At 46.1% G+C, this 19,744-nt stretch overlaps 1 protein-coding gene across 2 annotated transcripts in view; it reads right to left on the bottom strand.

The window, feature by feature from the left end:
- STOML1 (stomatin like 1) overlaps positions 1-18,134 on the bottom strand; it is a 49,744-nt gene extending 31,610 nt beyond the window's left edge. The window contains exons 1-5 of one of the 2 annotated variants that reach the window (XM_073579549.1): positions 17,887-18,132; positions 13,215-13,321; positions 7,111-7,260; positions 4,057-4,260; positions 2,853-3,063 (exon numbers count right to left, since the gene is read on the bottom strand). In XM_073579549.1, coding sequence (XP_073435650.1) covers positions 2,853-3,063; positions 4,057-4,260; positions 7,111-7,260; positions 13,215-13,321; positions 17,887-17,962 — 748 coding nt within the window. In that variant the 5' untranslated portion in view covers positions 17,963-18,132. Of the gene's footprint in view, positions 1-2,852; positions 3,064-4,056; positions 4,261-7,110; positions 7,261-13,214; positions 13,322-17,886 lie in introns of both variants that reach the window. The other variant, XM_073579550.1, reaches the window with a different exon arrangement.
- Between the last annotated feature and the right edge of the window lie 1,610 nt (positions 18,135-19,744).

The following is a 19,744-nucleotide window of genomic DNA, read 5'->3' as shown; positions in this document are numbered from 1 at the left end:
ATATATATATATATATATATATATATATATATATATATATACGCTATATATATATATATATATGCGCTATATATATATATATATATATATATATGCGCTATATATATATATATATATATATATATATATATATACGCTATATATATATATATATATATATATATATATATATATATATATATATATATATATATATATATATATATATATATTATAGTTTAAACATTCTAAATCTCCGTATATATTTCAGGAGGCAGACACACACACTCTCAGTTCAGTTCGTTGAACAGGAGGCAAGTTCGTCGAATGTTCGACGAACCCCATTGAAAACAATGGCAGGCAAACACAAAACACATACAAAACACATACAAAACACATACAAAACACATACAAAACACATACAAAACACATACAAAACACATACAAAACACCTTAAAAGGTGTCCCAAAGCAGACAAAATGCTCAGAAGGCACAAATAACACATGGAAAAGGGCAACTACATATAGAAAAGAGGTGGAGGAGTAAAAGGAGGAGGAGACACAGATATAGGCATGTCATGCCCTTATAAAGTCAAGAAAGGCTGGAATAAAAATCTAAAATACAAATAAAATTCTAAAATCGAAGACGATCATATACCGTCGGACTTCCCACCATAAGTTATGCCAACTGCCGATCGGGTGGCGTTATTCCCACGACCCTCCGAACAGCGTCCATGAAGGCAAAGTGTTTGGTTTATGGGGGCAGTATTGTTGCAAAGCTGAACCTTAAAGGAATGTCCAGAAGGGCACCACCATAAGGAGTGGAGCCTGCGGCTTAATTGGACTCCACACGGGCAACCTCAACCATGCCAGCCACGGAAAAGATGGACAGATTGCAAGCTTTCTCGATTCTGTGGGTGGTGGTGCATGGCCATTTTTAGCTGTGCTAGCGATTTGTCAGCTTAATTCCGTTAACAGATGTGTGAAATTGCTTACAGCAGAAGATAACTCAGCTCTGAAAGTTTTCTGAATGGTAGCCAGGAGGTCCTCCATTGTCATTGGAATCATGTTTGTTGGAGTAGTCAAGTTAGTTTGCTGTGACCTCTGGGGGAGCTCCCGGTGTTCAATGAGGTTGATTGTGACGCTGACATAGTGCGATTAGCTGGTTTTGTACGTTGAGTCATCAGTTGTGTGATCGGACGGGTATTGCTTTCTGATGTAGCAGATTTTTTGGGACGCATTGCTCAGAGACTGCCTGCATTCTGAAAGTTATCGCATAACAATTACTTATATAGGTGGTGCATACTTGTGCCCGTGGTGACAGATCTAGTGTTCCATAATTAGAGTCCACCAGGATCGTCCATGCCCTCCGTGTTGGATTTTAGCAAGACATGGGGTAAATTTTATAGAACAGATTATGCCTCTGGTGCAGTTCTGCCGCAATACCCCTTTTATTTTACAGGAGTAAGGGGGCGTATGAGCCTGTTGGTCAGAGTAACAGCCCAAAATAGGAAAACAGACAAAAGAGAATAGGTAAAAGAGAAGAAGAAAATATTCTCTTTTCCTTCTTTTTAAGTATTTGCAATTGCATCAAGAAGCCAGCAGGTGGAGTCCCAAGCCTTTATACCTAAAGACAGGGTATCACTGGAGATTATATGAACTCCTCCTTCAATTGGGGACTGGGTAGAACATACTGTATAACCCTCTGATAGCCAGGGTCGGGATACAGCAGGGCTCCCGCAATCTTTTCAGGCACTCTGCTAATCAGAGAGGGTCCCACAAGTGTGCCACAATATGGTTCCTGCTGTCCTCCTGCAATACGGAGTGGTCCCGGGTGTTCCTGCAGCCCCAGCCAGTCACCCACCTCCAGGGTAAAGCATGCAGCGAGCCCCTCCTCACCACATTCCCGGTGTCACCTCCGGATCTATCACCTCTCACGCCGCGGGTCGTCTGCCCACTTCAGGCCGCAGCAAGCTCCGCGGACTCCCTCGGCGCGCCCGGCGTCCAGGAGAGAGCTCCCCCCGCGCGATCGCCAGATGACAGCAGAAGCCAAGCGGCCGGTTTTCTCCCACCGTCGGTCTCCAGTCACAGGAAGGGGGCCTCCGAACCTTCAGCACCGCAGCAGCTGCGATGTGACCCGGGCAGGCTTCAGGCCTGCAGCTAGGTCGCGAGTGGGTTCCTTGTCCCGAGGCACCGGGTGGACCCAGGACCAACGGGGGTTATCCTCCAAGTCCCTTCTAATGTATCTCGGTACCCAATGAGGGCGGATGGGCTATAGGGAGCCCTGAATCAGGCAGATTATTATTTTCCTGAGAGGAGCTCAGGCTGGCATGTCCTGCTCCTTCAATCGCTGGCCACGCCCCCCCGCAGCGGTTTTTTAATACAAATTTTCAGCTGTGTTTTACAGTGCCAGCAAAGTATGAGATTTCAGAAATCTCATTCACACACATTGTTTTTTTTTTTGTTTTTGTCATCAGTATTTTGTGCTTTGCATTTTTTGCACAATGGAGCATGTCATTTCTTTCAGCATTTTTCACCCACTGAAATAAATGAGTAGTGAAAAAACGCTGAAAAAAATGCACCAAAAACGCAGTTGTCAAGTTTTCCTGAGATTTTTGTGCCAAAACCTGATTCTATAGACTAGGATTTTTTTCCCCCAACATTAAACTTTACCCGCATGCACAAGAGACAAATCTTGCATGCCAAAACTACACAAAACCCCCATAAAATACGCAGCAGAAAAGACAAGGAATTTTTTCTGCAGCATTTTTCCTGCCAAGAGATCAGGTTTTGCTGCAGAAAAAAAAATGCTGAAAAAACATATATAACACACATTATAGAAGAACATATAGAAATACCCAAGAACCACCAAACCTGTAGATGGCTGTTCATCTGTAGCTGAAACCTCCTTGACCATTGAGACAAACTGCGTGATCAGTTGCTCTAGTCCACCATTGGAATTTACAACTTGGGGGGAGAGGGGAACATTCACATGCTCTTCTTGAGGTCGTGGGACAGTTTCTACTCGGAGGTCCACGCACTCAACTAAAACTCCAAACTGCTTCACCTGCTCATTTATATCCTCCTAGAAAACACAAAAACAGAGGTCTCTGTCAGAGCCTTGTCTCTGTGGCGCAATCGGCTAGCGCGTTCGGCTGTTAACCGAAAGGTTGGTGGTTCGAGTCCACCCAGGGACGTTGGCTCCTTTAATCCTGCTTTGAGCAGGGGGTTGGACCAGATGGCCCAGGAGGTCCCTTCCAACTCTACGATTCTATGATTCTATAGGTCAGAGGAAAAATGCTGGATATTGTTAAGCCCAAATTATTGTGTTTGCAATTCCTGAGCACAAGTCATTTAGCAACATGGCTGCTCGATACAGCTGTGGGTTTACAGTGGCGCTAAAAATCAATAGCACTTGTCATTCCAATGTCCACACAGAAGTGAGGGGAAAGAGAGCGGTTAGCTTAGATTTCATTGTCATAGGAGGGTGATCAGCTGGCTCTCCAATTCACTCACAGTGCACAGACCACCCTCCAGTTCAGTGTCCAAGAAAGCAAAATAAAAATGTGTCCGACGTCAGAAAACCCAAGCATAGGAAAAAAAAAAAAGAGAAAATATTTTTCCTGCACTTAATCCTATTGATACTGGACAAGTTTTCCCTCAGCTCGCTTAGATTTAAGACTTGCACTAAATTACAGCAGAACAGTTCTCTCTCCCCTTATCTCTTAATATACATGCACGCTTAGTTTGGCGGAGCGTGCTTACACCGGTAATGGGGAGAGGAAATACACTGTTACTGCACATCACTGCTGATGGCTTATCTCCCTTGAGAACAAAGGACCTAGCATGTTGAATATCAGCATGACCCATATCACCCCACAACATTGGCCAAACATAGTTGACCCATCGTCCATAAGATCTCTGATTACACCACTTTCATATATACACTCTATACTTTATTAAATTATTAAGTTACTGATTTGGAGTAAGTTCTGCATCTTGTAAATTTAGAATTTTCTGCAAAGTCTTGATTGTTTAGGATAATAATTCTTTTATTTTAGTTTTCCCATCAACTAACCTTAAGATGTTCTCCTAGTCTCATACGGTCACCATAGATCTCTCTGAGATACTTGCGGCCTAAGCTCTGCGCCAGCAGGTTTTCTGCAGAGTTCTGGATAACAATATTAAGGTCCTGGACAGACAGCACAGACAGTACAGGATCACATACTCTAAATTGGACATCAGCTCCTACAGATACCGGCACATCATCCCGAGACTTAACCTGAAAATATAAGAATCTCTGCATCATCTAAAGTCATTCAAATCTACATTTATAAAAACAGATGAACACTACCGTTCAAAAGTTTGGGGTCACCCAGACAATTGTGTTTTCCATGAAAAAAATCATACTTTCATTAATCAAATGAGTTGCCAAATGAATTTAAAATCTCAAAACGAGGAAATGGTTGCACTCAATTGCATTAAGGCATATCAATATGAAATATATGAAGTGTGAATAGCATTATTTGAAGTTTAGAAAAAACATATGAGATGCTTAGCACAAAATTTGGCCAAAAAATGTGAGCCCATTCACCAGCGTCAAGGTAATCTCAATCGAATGGGTCCCTATTCTAACTGCCTAGTGTGAACACTTACCTCTAGCAAAATTTTGTGTTAAGCATCTCATCTGTTTTTTCTAAATTTCAAAAGCCATTATGCTATTCACACTTCATATATTTCATCTTGACATGCCTTAATGCAATTGAGTGCAACCATTTCCTCGTTTTGATATGTAAGCTGTTTTTTGGTATGCACCTATTCAGACTAGTTCTTGATGTGCCGTCAGTTTTTTCTGTTATTTGAATTTAAAATTTCGTCCAGACATTGACAAGATTCGAAAAAAAGATATTTATTTGAAATAATAATTTTCTCCTTTGAACTTTAGTTTTGTCAAAGAATGCTCCCTTTGCAGCAATTACAGCATTGCAGACCTTTGCCATTCTAGCAGCTAATTTGCTGAGGTAATCTGGAGAAATTTCACCACATGCTTCCAGAAGCCCCTCCCAGTTGGTTTGGCTTGATGGGCACTTTTTGCGTACCATACGGTCAAGCTGCTCCCACAAGAGCTCAATGGGGTTGAGATCTGATGACTGCGCTGGCCACTCCATTACAGATAGAATACCAGCTGCCTGCTTCTTCCCTAAATAGTTCTTACATAATTTGGAGGTGTGCTTTGGGTCATTGTCCTGTTGTAGGATGAAATTGGCTCCAATCAAGCGCTGTCCACAGAGTATGGCATGGCGTTGCAAAATGGATTGATGGCCTTCCTTATTCAAAATCCCTTTTACCTTGTACAAATCTCCCACTTTACCAGCACCAAAGCAACCCCAGACCATCACATTACCTCCACCATGCTTGACAGATGGCGTCAGGCACTCTTCCAGCATGTTTTCAGTTGTTCTGCGTCTCACAAATGTTCTTCTGTGTGATCCAAACACTTCAAACTTGGATTTGTCTGTCTATAGCACTTTTTTTCCAATCTTCCTCTGTCCAACGTCTGTGTTATTTTGCCCATATTAATCTTTTCCTTTTATTAGCCAGTCTCAGATAGCTTTTTCTTTGCCACTCTGCCCTGAAGGCCATCATTCCGGAGTTCCGTCTTCACTGTAGACGTTGACACTGTGCTTTTCTTTCAAAAATAAGGAAATTTCTAAGTGACCATAAACTTTTGAATGGTAGTGTATGATGATTTTTTGCATGTCTTTCTGAGAGCCCTGAAATGTTCACAGTTCTGTATTTAAACCTCAGTTTTGTTTTTGCAAGAACACATTTTCTGTTCATCTCCTTTCTTAGTACCATATTTTTTGGTCTATAAGACGCACTTTTTCCCCAAAATTGTTTTGGGGAAAATGGGAGGAGTCAGTGGTGGAATGGGATCACAGCAGGCAGGGTCCCTTCCTCAGGCCTGGCCGAGATCTCAATTTGCACAAGCGCCGCCCCTGGCGGCCATTTCCCTGAAACCCACGGCTTTAGGAAGATGGCTACCGGAGGTTACACTTGCACAGATTGAGATCTCGACTGGGCGGAGATGCTAGTCTGCACCGCCGGAGGCGGCCCACAGCTTCAGGAAAATGGCATCTGCGAAAGCAATCCACTGTGCTCTGCTTCACCGCTGACACTGGGCCCCCTGCATCTCAGCGCTGGGGCACCAACTTCTCCAACCCAGGGCCTGCAGCACTGCTCAACTTCTACCGCCGGTTTCCTGAGGAAGGGGCCATGTCTCCTGTAACCCCACTCCATGACCCCCTAGGTAAGATACCTTAAGTTTGGACTATAAGATGGACCTCCATCTTATAAAAGATATCTTTTTTTCCCCCCCATATTCTCCTCCCCAAAATTTGGGGTACTTCTTATGGTCCGGTGCATCTTATAGAACGAAAAATACGGTATATAATTATGTATAGAAAATTTGTACAAATTATGCTCCCTCTGTTTAAGTAACACTTATTTGGGGTTTCCTCTTGGTTCTCCATTTTATACGACTGCCTTTACTTTCTTATTTCCAAAATATTTCATGATCCCAATAGGGGAAATTTTTCTGTAGGTTTAATTAATCTGTTTTTCCAATTTATATGTGCCCAATAGCGACTATAGCTTGTAAGAGTACACCCATGAGAATTAAAGATAATGGCTTCCATTGATCAAGACTGATGTTTTTCCAGCCAGTCTTGATAAGGAGGTGTGCTGGAGTCTTACGATCCTGATTCATTAAGAGGCTTGCCTCTTAAGCAATTCAGAACATCTAAAAGGTGGCATACATGTCGCCACAAATCTTACTCCAGTCGGGGACTTGAGTATGATTTGTGGAGTAAGGCATGCTGACGCTTTGTCATGAATTTGAGGAGCCAAGGTTACCACGTCCCATATAGCTCCACCTGCTTTATCCGAGCGTAAATGGCATGGGACCACCAAGAGTCACAAAACAAATTTTTTGTGCAATCTTGTATTGTGTCAACATTTTTTGAGACTTTTCAAAGCTTTTTATGCCAGAATTCTAATGTAAAAGCTTTGCTGAATCTGCATCACTTTTTACATATTGATATTCAAACAGATAGAATCCTGGAGTTCTCACCTTAGACTGCTGTATGCTGAATGCTCTTGTTCTCATGTCTATTCTCTGAAATTGGTCGATGAGAGGGAGCAGCAAGACAAGTCCAGGACCTTTGGGTGGACGTACTCGACCAAGGCGGAATATCACTACCCTCTCATAATCTGGAACGATCTGTTGAAATAAAATTATGCTAAATTCACAGTCTCATATTCTTAGGATATAATGCCATTGTGGCTATTAAGATGCACATAAATCTTAGAAGGTCGCCTGCTCTACACTCATTTGTTCAACAGCTATTTCTCCCATACACCTGCAGATAACCATTAAATATACATTTGTAAGAGCTCAGTCAGGCGGGTGCACACTCCCCAGCAATCAGAACGACAGGGGGAGTGCAAAACGTGCCCTACTGAAGACAGAAGATGGGACTAGCCCTTTTAATGTGGTACCAAAACAAGACCTTTTTTTCTCTTAAGTTTACACAAGGAAAAAATAGTGAAAAATTTAAAAAAAAAAAGCAAATTTCTTACTTTTTCCTATTATATATTAACACAATTACTTTAACTAACACAAACTTTGTAGCACAGTGAAAGCCTCACACTTTAATGTGTATATTCATACCCATTATATATCCACTTTGCCCAACATACATTTTTTCTTATAATGTCCCAGAACAAACGTCCCCATATGTACTCTAGCTTGGCCCTCGTTATAGGCTAGTATATAATGTGCATAAATAGCTGCGTACAATTTTTTTTTTTTTTTAAATGCTAAAAGTCAGGAACCCCCCTGTTATGGATGGAGAGACAAAACAGTGGTGGCTAATTCTTTACATCATGTTGTAATATTTTGCATGATATGGAGGCATTGCTACAAGAAGGCAGAGGTCTCAAAAACACCTTATAAGAACATTGAGGCCTATCTAGGATTTTGACTGCACATGATACTTTCCAGTCAACCATGGGTGGGCTCTGGTGGGCAGGGTTGCCATAGTAGGCCTGTCTCATCACTTCATGGCCATGCTTCTAGATTATTATCCCTAGAACCACCACACCCTCTATCAGAATGCATCTTGCACCTAGTCGCTGTGTGAGAAGGATGCTCAGGAGGCAGCCAGGGTATCTCTCCATAACTCAGACACTCCATTATTGCTGACGGGGTTGTCAAAGGGGCCACGACAGAAAGCTGCCAAAGACAATGTGTAAAATGATTCTGTTCAGGGAATGTAATTCAATGCCCACATCCGGAGGCTGAATGTATAGTGATATTGGCACTGTACGTCACACTACACAGTGGGCACTGTCTGTGGCATAGTGTTATAGTGTTATAGATAGGCAGTACATCAGGAAGGCACTGTATGGCAGGCCCTGCTTCTGGGGCACTGTGTGGGCGTGGTGAGGTCACTGATACCCATGAGCGGTGTCCGTAGGTTGCTATGACATTGCTCCTGTCCCCCCTTTCCCTTGGTGTAGGTGGTCTCCTCCCCGTCACACCTGTGATGTACACATAGCTACAGCTGCTCTGATCGGAGACGTGACACTGACAGCACCACTGCGGACACCCCGCCTCCACCCGAACTGCTTCCGGTTCTCTTGTAGGGTCGGTGGTGGGGTGCCGAGCTGGGGGGTGATAGGGGGTGGTCCCACTTCTTACCGCGCAGAGATGATAACAGACACGATGAGGCAGATTCTGGGTGCAACAGGTCCAAGTTTATTGCTCACCGTCCGACTGACGGTCCTCGCGGTACACCGCGATATCTCTCTCTGCCCTCCGTGTTCAGGGCCGCTTCAACACCGTATGTTACACAAGGGACGTACTTACACGTCACGTCCCGTCTCACACTGTGACAATCCTGACAGCTCGGTTACTGTGGCCGCCTTAGGCCCGTACACCAACAGCACTTTACTAATCAGTTTCGTCGTAACACATACGGTGTCTTCCACCCAGAGCCTTGTCTCTGCTGCGGTCCTTCCCTGTCAGGACCACCCCCCTGACGTTTCTTCTCCTCAGTCCCCCTGGTCGGATTCTCCTCAGGGCACACAGACTGGCGAAGTCCTCCTGTCACCTGGGCTCCCCCTGGGGACTGGAACTTTCTGGAACCCTCCCTCAGAATTTATAACTTCCCCGGTTCCTTGAAACTGTCACTAACTGTCACCACGCCCCCCATGACCAACGGTTTCTAAAGCCCTAAGCTGCTGTAAAGTCCTTTGCTCACACTCCACCCTGCCATCTAATGGTCATCCCAAGGTACTGCACGTCCACTACACTTTTCTAGTTGTTTCCCCACTGTAATCACTGTCTCCTACCTACACTGTGCAAACCTATCTTTCTTCACTCTGACTAGTCCGTTCGTCCGGTCACCTTCCCTACACTCTCCCTTCCTTTGTCCATTGTCGTCCTCGACAATCGTCATCCCTGCCTTCGTCGTTCTGAATCTACACCTACATTCTGTTGTCGGACCAGAAGTTGAGCCAAACCCACTATCTGCGGGGGCCGAACCATACTGGGAGCACTATGCTCTGAGCAGCCTACTGCTACTCACCAGCGCGCACGCCACATGACAACGTCTTTCAAATTGGGCAAGGTACACCCGTATTCTCTCTACGGCGTGTATCTTTCCCCTACTCTCCCCTACTGTTACCTTTCACTATCCGGTACGCCATGATCGAGGCCACTCACCTACCAGATCATTGCCGGCGCCCGCCTTTCCTTCTTCAGGGGTGTCCGTGGTGTCGGGGACCTGACCTAGGACGGCTGTCTTTCTCACATCTTCCCATTCATTTTCCTTCTTTCAATTACATGTCATGGTCGGCGTCCCGGTCTCCCAGACCTCAACTCTTAGATCCCTACCGGATCTCACACTTTCCTTTGGTCCCGCAGACCTTCCCTTACCCGGACCTGTTGCATTTTACTTTGCATATTATACATCATACAACTTTATAATAGCACAAGTACCCATTTTTTTTTATAATTTTTTTTTTTTTTCCATTTTCTCTTACTTTTAAAACCAAAATATAACATAACATTGCATTTCCTCTTTCTTTCTCCCCCCCTTCCTTGGACCTGGACACTCCTCCACTTTTCCGTATCCCCGTTCTGTCAGGTAAACATATTTTCGTATATAAAGAACATAGAAAGAAGAAAGAAAGAGAGAGAAAATAGTTGCATCAGTTAAACAACAACAAAACTTTTTTCTAAATGCAACTGTCCTTATAATCTGCACAACGGTGCATCGAACTCCTGACAGTCTATACCACTCTCAATGGACAGAGGTGAGGGCTCCACGGGGATACTGAGGGTGTCCATTCAAGTCCTCTTCTTTTCCATGACGGCCTCTCCTTGAGTGTGGAGCAGGTTCCACACTTCCTGCTCCCGGGCCTTTTTCTTCCTGATCACCTCCGCTTCCCACACGGAGGGAACAGCACGGGCCCTGGAGTCCGGTGGGCGGGACTCCGCTGAAAAAGACCGCAAGACAGAAACGGCCGAAGATTTCTGCGGCCCAGCAGCCGCTGGGGTCAGGTGGCAAATGGGGAGAACCGGGTCCTCGGGGGCTGGAATCACAGGGCCCGCTAAATCGGTCTCAGCCGACTCCAGCAGCGGCATAACCGCGGCCTCAGGACAGGCCGCATCCACTACTTCCAACGGAGTCGGAGTAACGGCCGATTTCAACAATGCAGCTGCTATTAGCAGGGAAAGCGCAGCAGCATCTTCTTTGGGTGAGCTCTGCACTGGTGACTCTGGGCGGGGTAGTTCGGGGACATGAGCGGGGACCTCGCTCAGCTCTGCATACACCACGGGGCCCGTGGTAACTAGGCCTTCCGGTGCGCAGGGGGCCGCATGCTGCAGCAGAATGGTGGGGGCCGCTTGCGGAGGCACTGGTAGGGCCGGGGGTACTCTCACCTTCCCTGGCGCTGCGGCCTCCGTTCCATCATCACGCAGTTTCCCCCGCAGCCTCCGTTCCTTGCTCCACTGTCCTGCGGGCCTTCCCTCCGGACTCGGGGGCTCCGCTGAGAAGTCCTCTGCTGGTATTGGTGGCAGCCGTTCTCGCTGACTCCCCTCAGGCTCCGCTCCCCGGCTCAGCATCCCGCTGCCTGCCCGTAAATCTGAAGATGACTTCTGGTGCAGCTCCATCTCTCGCCGCCATTGCCACTCTAGGCGGCCGATGCCCCGACACCCGCAGCATCTCATACCGTCCGTTGGGCAGCACTCGAATGGCGTCAGACAGCCGCAGCCAAGTTTTTCTTCTGTGCCACTCCTCCTGCTGGGTGGGGCGTTGGCAGACCTTTCCATCCATCTGCCAGGGTCCAATATATGGAAACGTCGGTCTCCGGGCATATATTGCTTCCTTTTGGGGTACGTTGGAGGGGGTCCCAGTCCATTCTGAACAACTGCAAACACCCGGACCTCTCCTCTGCGCTGAAGTAATACCGCCATCTTGGGCAGAATCAGCTACTGCCTTGGATCCTCTGCAAGCAACACAGATCCGACACAGCGTCCCAATTTGTAATCCACAGGTCAGTAATTTTTAGTCCACAGGTGTTTATAATCCGAAATAGAGCAGTCCAAGTTTTCCTCAGTCCTTCAGTTGCAGGCCTGCCGCAGAAGATAGCGTATTAGCGGCGGCGATCCTGCCGACTACGCCAAATGTAGGGTCGGTGGTGGGGTGCCGAGCTGGGGGGTGATAGGGGGTGGTCCCACTTCTTACCGCGCAGAGATGATAACAGACACGATGAGGCAGATTCTGGGTGCAACAGATCCAAGTTTATTGCTCACCGTCCGACTGACGGTCCTCGCGGTACACCGCGATATCTCTCTCTGCCCTCCGTGTTCAGGGCCGCTTCAACACCGTATGTTACACAAGGGACGTACTTACACGTCACGTCCCGTCTCACACTGTGACAATCCTGACAGCTCGGTTACTGTGGCCGCCTTAGGCCCGTACACCAACAGCACTTTACTAATCAGTTTCGTCGTAACACATACGGTGTCTTCCACCCAGAGCCTTGTCTCTGCTGCGGTCCTTCCCTGTCAGGACCACCCCCCTGACGTTTCTTCTCCTCAGTCCCCCTGGTCGGATTCTCCTCAGGGCACACAGACTGGCGAAGTCCTCCTGTCACCTGGGCTCCCCCTGGGGACTGGAACTTTCTGGAACCCTCCCTCAGAATTTATAACTTCCCCGGTTCCTTGAAACTGTCACTAACTGTCACCACGCCCCCCATGACCAACGGTTTCTAAAGCCCTAAGCTGCTGTAAAGTCCTTTGCTCACACTCCACCCTGCCATCTAATGGTCATCCCAAGGTACTGCACGTCCACTACACTTTTCTAGTTGTTTCCCCACTGTAATCACTGTCTCCTACCTACACTGTGCAAACCTATCTTTCTTCACTCTGACTAGTCCGTTCGTCCGTCAGGTCACCTTCCCTACACTCTCACAGTGAGGGGAGCAGGCAGCACGGAGGCCTGTGGCCGGTCACCGCGGCCCGCACTCCATTACAGCCGACAGGAGCATGGACGAGCAGTACACAGCCCTCCCACAGTCCCCGAGGGCTGAGGACCCGGCACTCACTGCCCACCGGGTACATATTCGCTGCCATCTTTCGCTCTCCCGCGCACAATAACTCGGGGCGCTGAGTGTGTTTCCGGTGCCCGTGGTGGGGGCGGGGATACTTCCGGTAAGAAGAAGAAGGAGAGGGAAGGACTGAGCGCAAGTGCAGCTGCAATGTAGACGGCCTGTCACTGAGCGCAAGTGCAGCTCTGATACTGCCCTTTCCCCAGCTCCGTCCAACTCGCTGCCACTGTAGGTTAGAACGATGCGTCCCGTGGACGTATCGTACTAATCTGAAGGTGTTTTTTCGCCTGACTGTGCGTCATAGACGCCCAGACAGGCGTTAATGCGACCTCTGAACACAACAGAGATTATATTGCTACATGTCACTTTCTGATGTGTAGACTCCTAAACCTGTCCTTGAGGAAAGATCTGTCTTCAGTCTGTGAAAAAGCAAGAAAACTAAATTTGGTTATTTACAAACTAAGTGCAACATGTCAGAGATTGTTCCCAAGGCAAGAGGGTGCCGGAATAGAAGAGATGCAGATCTGCTCCGCGTCAGATCCTGATTTGCTTTACCTTAAGGAACCACCAGATGGATATGGGGAAGGTGATGAGAAGAATTACAAATGAAAGGCAGGTAATCCAAATGTGACAGCACCGCATCAACCATGAGTTAGAAGGATCTGTGGAAAAGCAAGTTGGTCCAATTACCACCTATATCTACACAAGAATAAGCATCTGCATCTTTCTAACGCCTCCTAAACTCTATTAATAAACCGTATGACAAGATCTTCTCGAGTTCTGGCTCCTATAATCGGGTCACGCTGATCTGTTCACATCACAAATGCAATAACAGCCTCTACTATAACATTACAGGAGGTTTGCCCGCAGGACAATTACCGGTATGTCATGCAGTCTATTTCTCCTCCCCAGAATTACGCCACGTTACATGCACGCAGGAATCTTATGGTATGGAAAACGCCTTTTATTCGACGTGACCAATCAGCATTTTTGTCTCTTTCTAGTTTACCCAGAAAAGAAGACACAGAAATCGATCCCAAATTGCGGAAGTCCTTCAATGCGACAGCCTCAGCGAGGAACCCTTTTTTCTGTGTACCCAGTTTAAAAGCTTTTTTATTCTTAAACGGAAGTTCCAAGCAAAGACATTTATGGCACATCTGCAGGACACGTCAGAACCATTCTATACATGAGAAATCTGCTCGTATTTCAAGAAATGGTCCCTGTCCCGCACCAATGCAGATAAGAGGTTCTCATGTTTGTGGGCCCTCTCTATTCACCTCTAGCAGAAAATAGCAGAGTAGATGTGTGCAGCTATCTTTTCATTTACATTAGTGCAAGACAGGCCCAGTTCTTATATGGAATCTGTTAGCAGGATTTCACATTAAATGCACATATAGCTCTTTCAAAGACAAATCCATCAGTACCTTTACATGGCCAGTACGTTCCTCCATTACTGAGAAATCAGTGATAGATTTGATTTGCAAAGTGGCTGAAGGGCAATGTAGATCTGAAGCCTCTGTCACTCCAGCTCTATTTTCTGCCCAGCATTGCTTTCTCCTGCTTGACTGACAGCTCCTTTGCCTCGAGTCACACAGCATAGATGCAATCAGTCAAGCAGGAGGCAGTGCAGGGGAAAATAGAGCTGTAGTGACAGAGGCTTCAGATCTTCCATAGCCCTTCAGCCTCATTTTCATATTATTTATTTACATAGCACCATTGATTTCATGGTGCTGTACATGAGAAGGGGTGACATACAAATTACAAATATCACTTACAGTAAACAAACTAACAATCACCGAGTGATACAGAAGGAAGATGACCCTGCCCTTGCTGGCTTACATTCCACAGGATGGTGGGGCAGAAGACAGTATGTTGGGGGGGTTTCTCAGTGATGCCATATAAAAGGTATTGTTGGACTTGTCTTTAACCCCTTTCTGACCGCTGACGGGATAGTACGTCAGTGGTCAGAGTCTTCTGCTTTGAGGTGGGTTCCGGCAGTGAGCCGACCTCAAAGCCATGATATGTCAGCTGTTATAAACAGCTGACATGTGCCCGCAATAGGCGCGAGCGAAATCGCGAACCGCTCACACCTATTAACTAGTTGAATCCCGCTGTCAAATGCTGACATGGGCATTTAACTACCGCTTCCGGCTGTCGGGCTGCAAGTGAGCGCATCGCCGATCCCCATCACGTGATCGTAGGTCCGCGACGCGTTGCCTTGACAACCAGAGGTCTCATAGAGACCTCTATGGTTGTTGCAGGCACATTACTATGAGCGCCGCCCGTTGGTTGGCGCTCATAGCAATGCAGTGAATCTGCTTCATATGGACGATCTGCTCATTGCCATACAGTATGTTGCAGAGCCGATCAAGTGTGCATGCTTCTAGCCCCCTTTGGAGGCTATTGAAGCATGCCAAAAGTAAAAAAAAAAAAAAAAATGTTTAAAAATTAAAAAAAAAACTAAAAGTTCAAATCACCCCCCTTTTGCCCCCCCCAAAAAAAACCCCACACATACACATTAGGTATCGCCGTGTTCAGAATCGCCCGATCAATAAAAAAAAAAAGAAAGGATTAACCTGATCGCTAAACGATGTAGCGAGAAAAAAATTCAAAACGCTAGAATTACGTTTTTTTGGTCGCCGCGACATTGCATTAAAACGCAATAACGGGCGATCAAAAGAACATATTTGCACAACCATGGCATCATTAAAAAGTCAACTCAGCGCGCAAAAAATAAGCCGTCACCCGAACCCAGATCATGAAAAATGGAGATGCAACGGTTCTCGGAAAATTGCACTTCTTTTTTTTTTTAGCAAACTTTGGAATTTTTTTCCACCACTTAGATAAAAGAGAACATAGACATGTGCGGTGCCTATGAACTCGTAATTAGTGAAAATAACTTGGCACTCAACTTAAGATGTCCTTAATCAGAAGATAAATTTTTATTAATGCAGTCTGTACGTTTCGGCCTATATGGTCTTCCTCAGTCCGACTGCTTAAAAATGGGTGGATAGGTAATGAAGCTTTGAATCAGCTCCTAGTACAAATTCTGTGGTATGGAGTGTAGAAAGTGTGTCGGCTTTCTGTAATAGGATGGTTTCTGTGAATAGGCTTTGTATCAGGTCCCTGCAAATGCTAGGTTGGTGCACTAACGTATATAAGGCCCCTGTCAGCAACGAGACAGGCATTGGAAGCCGCGTCCTGCATGCCCATACCCACGAATCACCAATGAATTACAGGGGCCTTATATACGTTAGCGCACCAACCTAGCATTTGTAGGGACCTGATACATAGCCTATTCACAGGTAATTAGCGCACATTTGCAGGGGCCTGATACAAAGCCTATTCACAGAAATCGTCCTAATACAGAAAGCCGACACACTTTCTACACTCCATACCACTGAATTTATACTAGGAGCTGATACAAAGCTTCATTACCTATCCACCAATTTTTAAGCATCGGACTGAGGAAGGCCATATAGGCCGAAACGTTGTACAGACTGCATTAATAAAAATGTATCTTCTGATTAAGGACATCTTCAGTTGAGTGCCAAGTTATTTTCACTATTTACTTTGGTTTGGGTAACCTACTTGTGCACCTTGTAGTAGTGCCACGCTATATTATACATATGAACTGGTAATAACCTGGAGAATCATAATGGTCAGTTTTAGCATTTAGTAAACCTAGCAAAAAAGCAAGTGTGGGATTGCACTTTTTTTTTTCAATTTCGCCGCACTTGGAATTTTTTTCCCATTTTTGAGTACACGACATGCTACGACTAACTATGTCGTTCAAAAGTACAACTCATCCTGCAAAAAATAAGCCCTCACATGGCCATATTGATGGAAAAATAAAAAAAGTTATGGCTCTGGAAAGAAGGGGAGCGAAAAACAAAAAAATGCTCCGGTCATTAAGGGGTTAAAGTAGCTACATGAGCATATAAATATTCTGCAGGGTGAAATGCTGCTGACAGATTCACTTTAAAAAGGGTCTTTCATGTGTTTTTTTTTTTTAAAAATGGAATTACCTCCCCTACTGTCGCTATTTCACTGATTCTGGAGCAGTATTTTGTTTTTCTCCATACCGTTCTGTTCCGAAGTTATGCTCCCCTGCAATAAAGATGCAAATTTTCCCTTCAACCAACTCGGTATATACACCAAGGGACTTCGCTGTAGGCCTTGTCCTCTATGACATCATTTATGGGGTATATGGCTGAAGGGAAAATTTGCACCACAAGGACTCATTCAGACACGAGTGCAAACCGGTCCGATCTCGGACTGGCCATAGATCTCCCGACCAGAGCGTGTCAGCCTCAGAAATACATGAAGCTGTCATGCTCTGGTTGAGATTGGACTGAAATCCACAGGTGTCTGCATGAGCCCTTATTAGAAGAGAAAGACTGGTTCAGAATCAGGAAAACAGTGGTGTTTGGTGGAAGTACTCAGGTAAAATGACAAAATCCACTGGAAGGTACGATTTCAACACAAACAGCAGGTTTAATTTTTATTTCATAAATCAATAGTACACATGAGAATAAGAAACTTTGTAACATATCTCATTAGAGAAATCTGCTTCTTTTGTTGCCAATTTCGGCTCCTGCTGACCAGATTCTCCTCCTCCCTCTTACCTACATAGAATCTGATCAGTAGCAGCCGCCTTCTCCTATCTCAGTAATGGGAAAGTCTTCCCTGAATACAGATTTTACCGCAGATTTGAGAAGTTTGATAAAGAACAATCAGTTCTGGTAGAGAAAGAAGCAGATTTCTCTGATAAGATATATTACAAAGTTACTTATTTTCATGTGCACGATTGATTTATGAAATAACAATGATACTGACGGTTACGCTTTTACATAGCTGGGACCCACAACTAACAGACATTAGCGCACATCCTGTAGACACGCCGCTCACAGGAAAGCGCCTCTAGCCTTCGCCTTCGTTCACACTCAGGTTTTTGTTTCTAGAATGAAAAATCAACTTTGGATTAGAATTTGAGGCACGTCTCCCCGACCACCTCCTGCACGGACGGCAGCGGCAGAGGGGACAAGGAATCATTGTAGCGCCAGACGGAGCAGCGCTGGATGCATGTTAGATACATTGTGGTGACATTAGACCCCCCAGATATAGGACCCCCTATAGTGGCGATGTGCAGGTGTGGGGCTCATGCATGGCTCCCTCCTAGCTGCCCGTGTCACATACCCATTACTCCCGGCACAGGACACATTACCTGACCGTGCAGGCTGCGATGCTGCGGACTCCTCTAATGTGGGAGGTAAGGCCGTGTACTTATACTGCTCCCACATGATCCCTTCTGCTTAGACACACAGTCACGTAGATACTGCTGTGATACAGCACAGTGTGGGGACAGGACAGCTGAAGGCTACCCCATCCTACCGGGAGGACGGTAAACTGCAGACTACAGCTCTTCCTGGTCAGTTAGTAGGAACTAGGAAGCACAGGATATGAGTGACAGGACGGGCAGCCAATGACAACACGGGCACGTGACTGAAGTGGGCGGGACTCCAGGAGACCTCCTTGTGCAAAGCTGTGTGCGCAGGCAGTGGCCAGTGAGCAGAGCAGGTGATGAGGCGGGCGGGCTCTGTGGCCTATCCACACCCTTCGGGGCTGCTCCGAGGGGTGTCATGGCAACACACAGACTCCACGCCTAGGGGACACGTGCATTATTAGGCTATGTGCACATGTTGCAGATTTGCCTGTGGAATTTTCTGCACAGAATCTGCATCTCTTGCTAGAAAACTCAGGTTAAAATCTGCGCGGATTTGATGCGGATTTGTATGCGTTTTTGAAAGCTAAATAAAGAAATGTTATTTAACAAAAAAAAAAAAAGAATTGATGTCATTTCTCGCCAGCCTCTTATTTTCCATACTCCATTGTAGAATAATGTTTACACACAGAGATAGCTATATCTATAGATACATCTATCTCTATGTATTATTATTAATATTTATATAGCACCATTGATTCCATGGTGCTGCACATGAGAAGGGGCTACATACAAATTACAGATATCACTTACAGTAAAACTAACAATGATGGACTGGTACAGACAGGGCCGTTTTTAGGGGGGGACGGGGGGTGCGATCGCCCGGGACGCCACCCAAGACAGGGGGCGCCTGCCTAGTGCATCTCGTCACACACACGGTGGTTGCCGCTCAGTGCACAGTGTGTGACCCTGACAGCCGTGTACTGCAGGACTCCTCATCACCTATCAGTAGCCCATACACACAGCACCTCCAGCTCCCTCAGCACTACAGCACACTGACTCCTCCCACACATGTGACCGGTACATATCGTGACATCATGTAAGGTCCTTCCGCACACCAGGAACTGTCCCTCCTGAGGTAGGACATGTGAGTGCAGCGTGCTATAGCGAGAGCGCCACGTATACAGGCTGGGGAAGGAACATACAGTGACGACCCTTCTGTCTCCTTAAACACTTATTCCCCACATCCCAAGCCTCTTTTCCTACACCTGTTTTGTGCTGTTCCTCTGTTATTCCTCCTGGCAATTTATGAATAAATTGCCAATTGGGTGTTACCATCCCCCTTGTTGAAGGCCTGTGTCTAAGGGCACTTTCAGATGTCAGTGTGTCCCGCTTGTGTGATGATGGTTTTCACACGTACCGGCGACGCTTACACATGGTCTGTGCACATGTCAGTGTGTTTCCACGGACCGAGTGACTGTGGGCAAAACCCGCTGACGTCCATTTTTTAGCAGCAGCACAGGCTGAAAATCATCCTGCACGCGGATGACGTCACTGTGTCGTCAGTGTGACACGTACCGGCGCCTGGGAAGCAGCGGTACTGTTCTCACTTATCCCTGGCACTGGGTGTTAAGGACGACTGTCACTGTCCCCTGCTCTCCCTGAGATCAGCGCTAGCACGGGACCATGTTGAGAGTTGTAGTCTGCCCCCGGTTTCTACATCAAGTGCAAAATTAAGAATAAAATAAAAATGTCGCACAAGCTCTGAGGTGAGTATAATGTGATTTTTATTTTAATTTTATTCTTAATTGTACACTTGATGTAGACAGCGGGGGCAGACTACAACTCTCAACAATGTCCC

This window comes from Dendrobates tinctorius, unplaced genomic scaffold (genome assembly GCF_039654945.1).
Source record: "Dendrobates tinctorius isolate UK_male_01 unplaced genomic scaffold, ASM3965494v1 ptg000062l, whole genome shotgun sequence".
NCBI classification, from domain to species: domain Eukaryota; kingdom Metazoa; phylum Chordata; class Amphibia; order Anura; family Dendrobatidae; genus Dendrobates; species Dendrobates tinctorius.
Note: the sequence above shows the minus strand (reverse complement) of the source record. Positions and strands in the feature narration are given on the sequence as shown.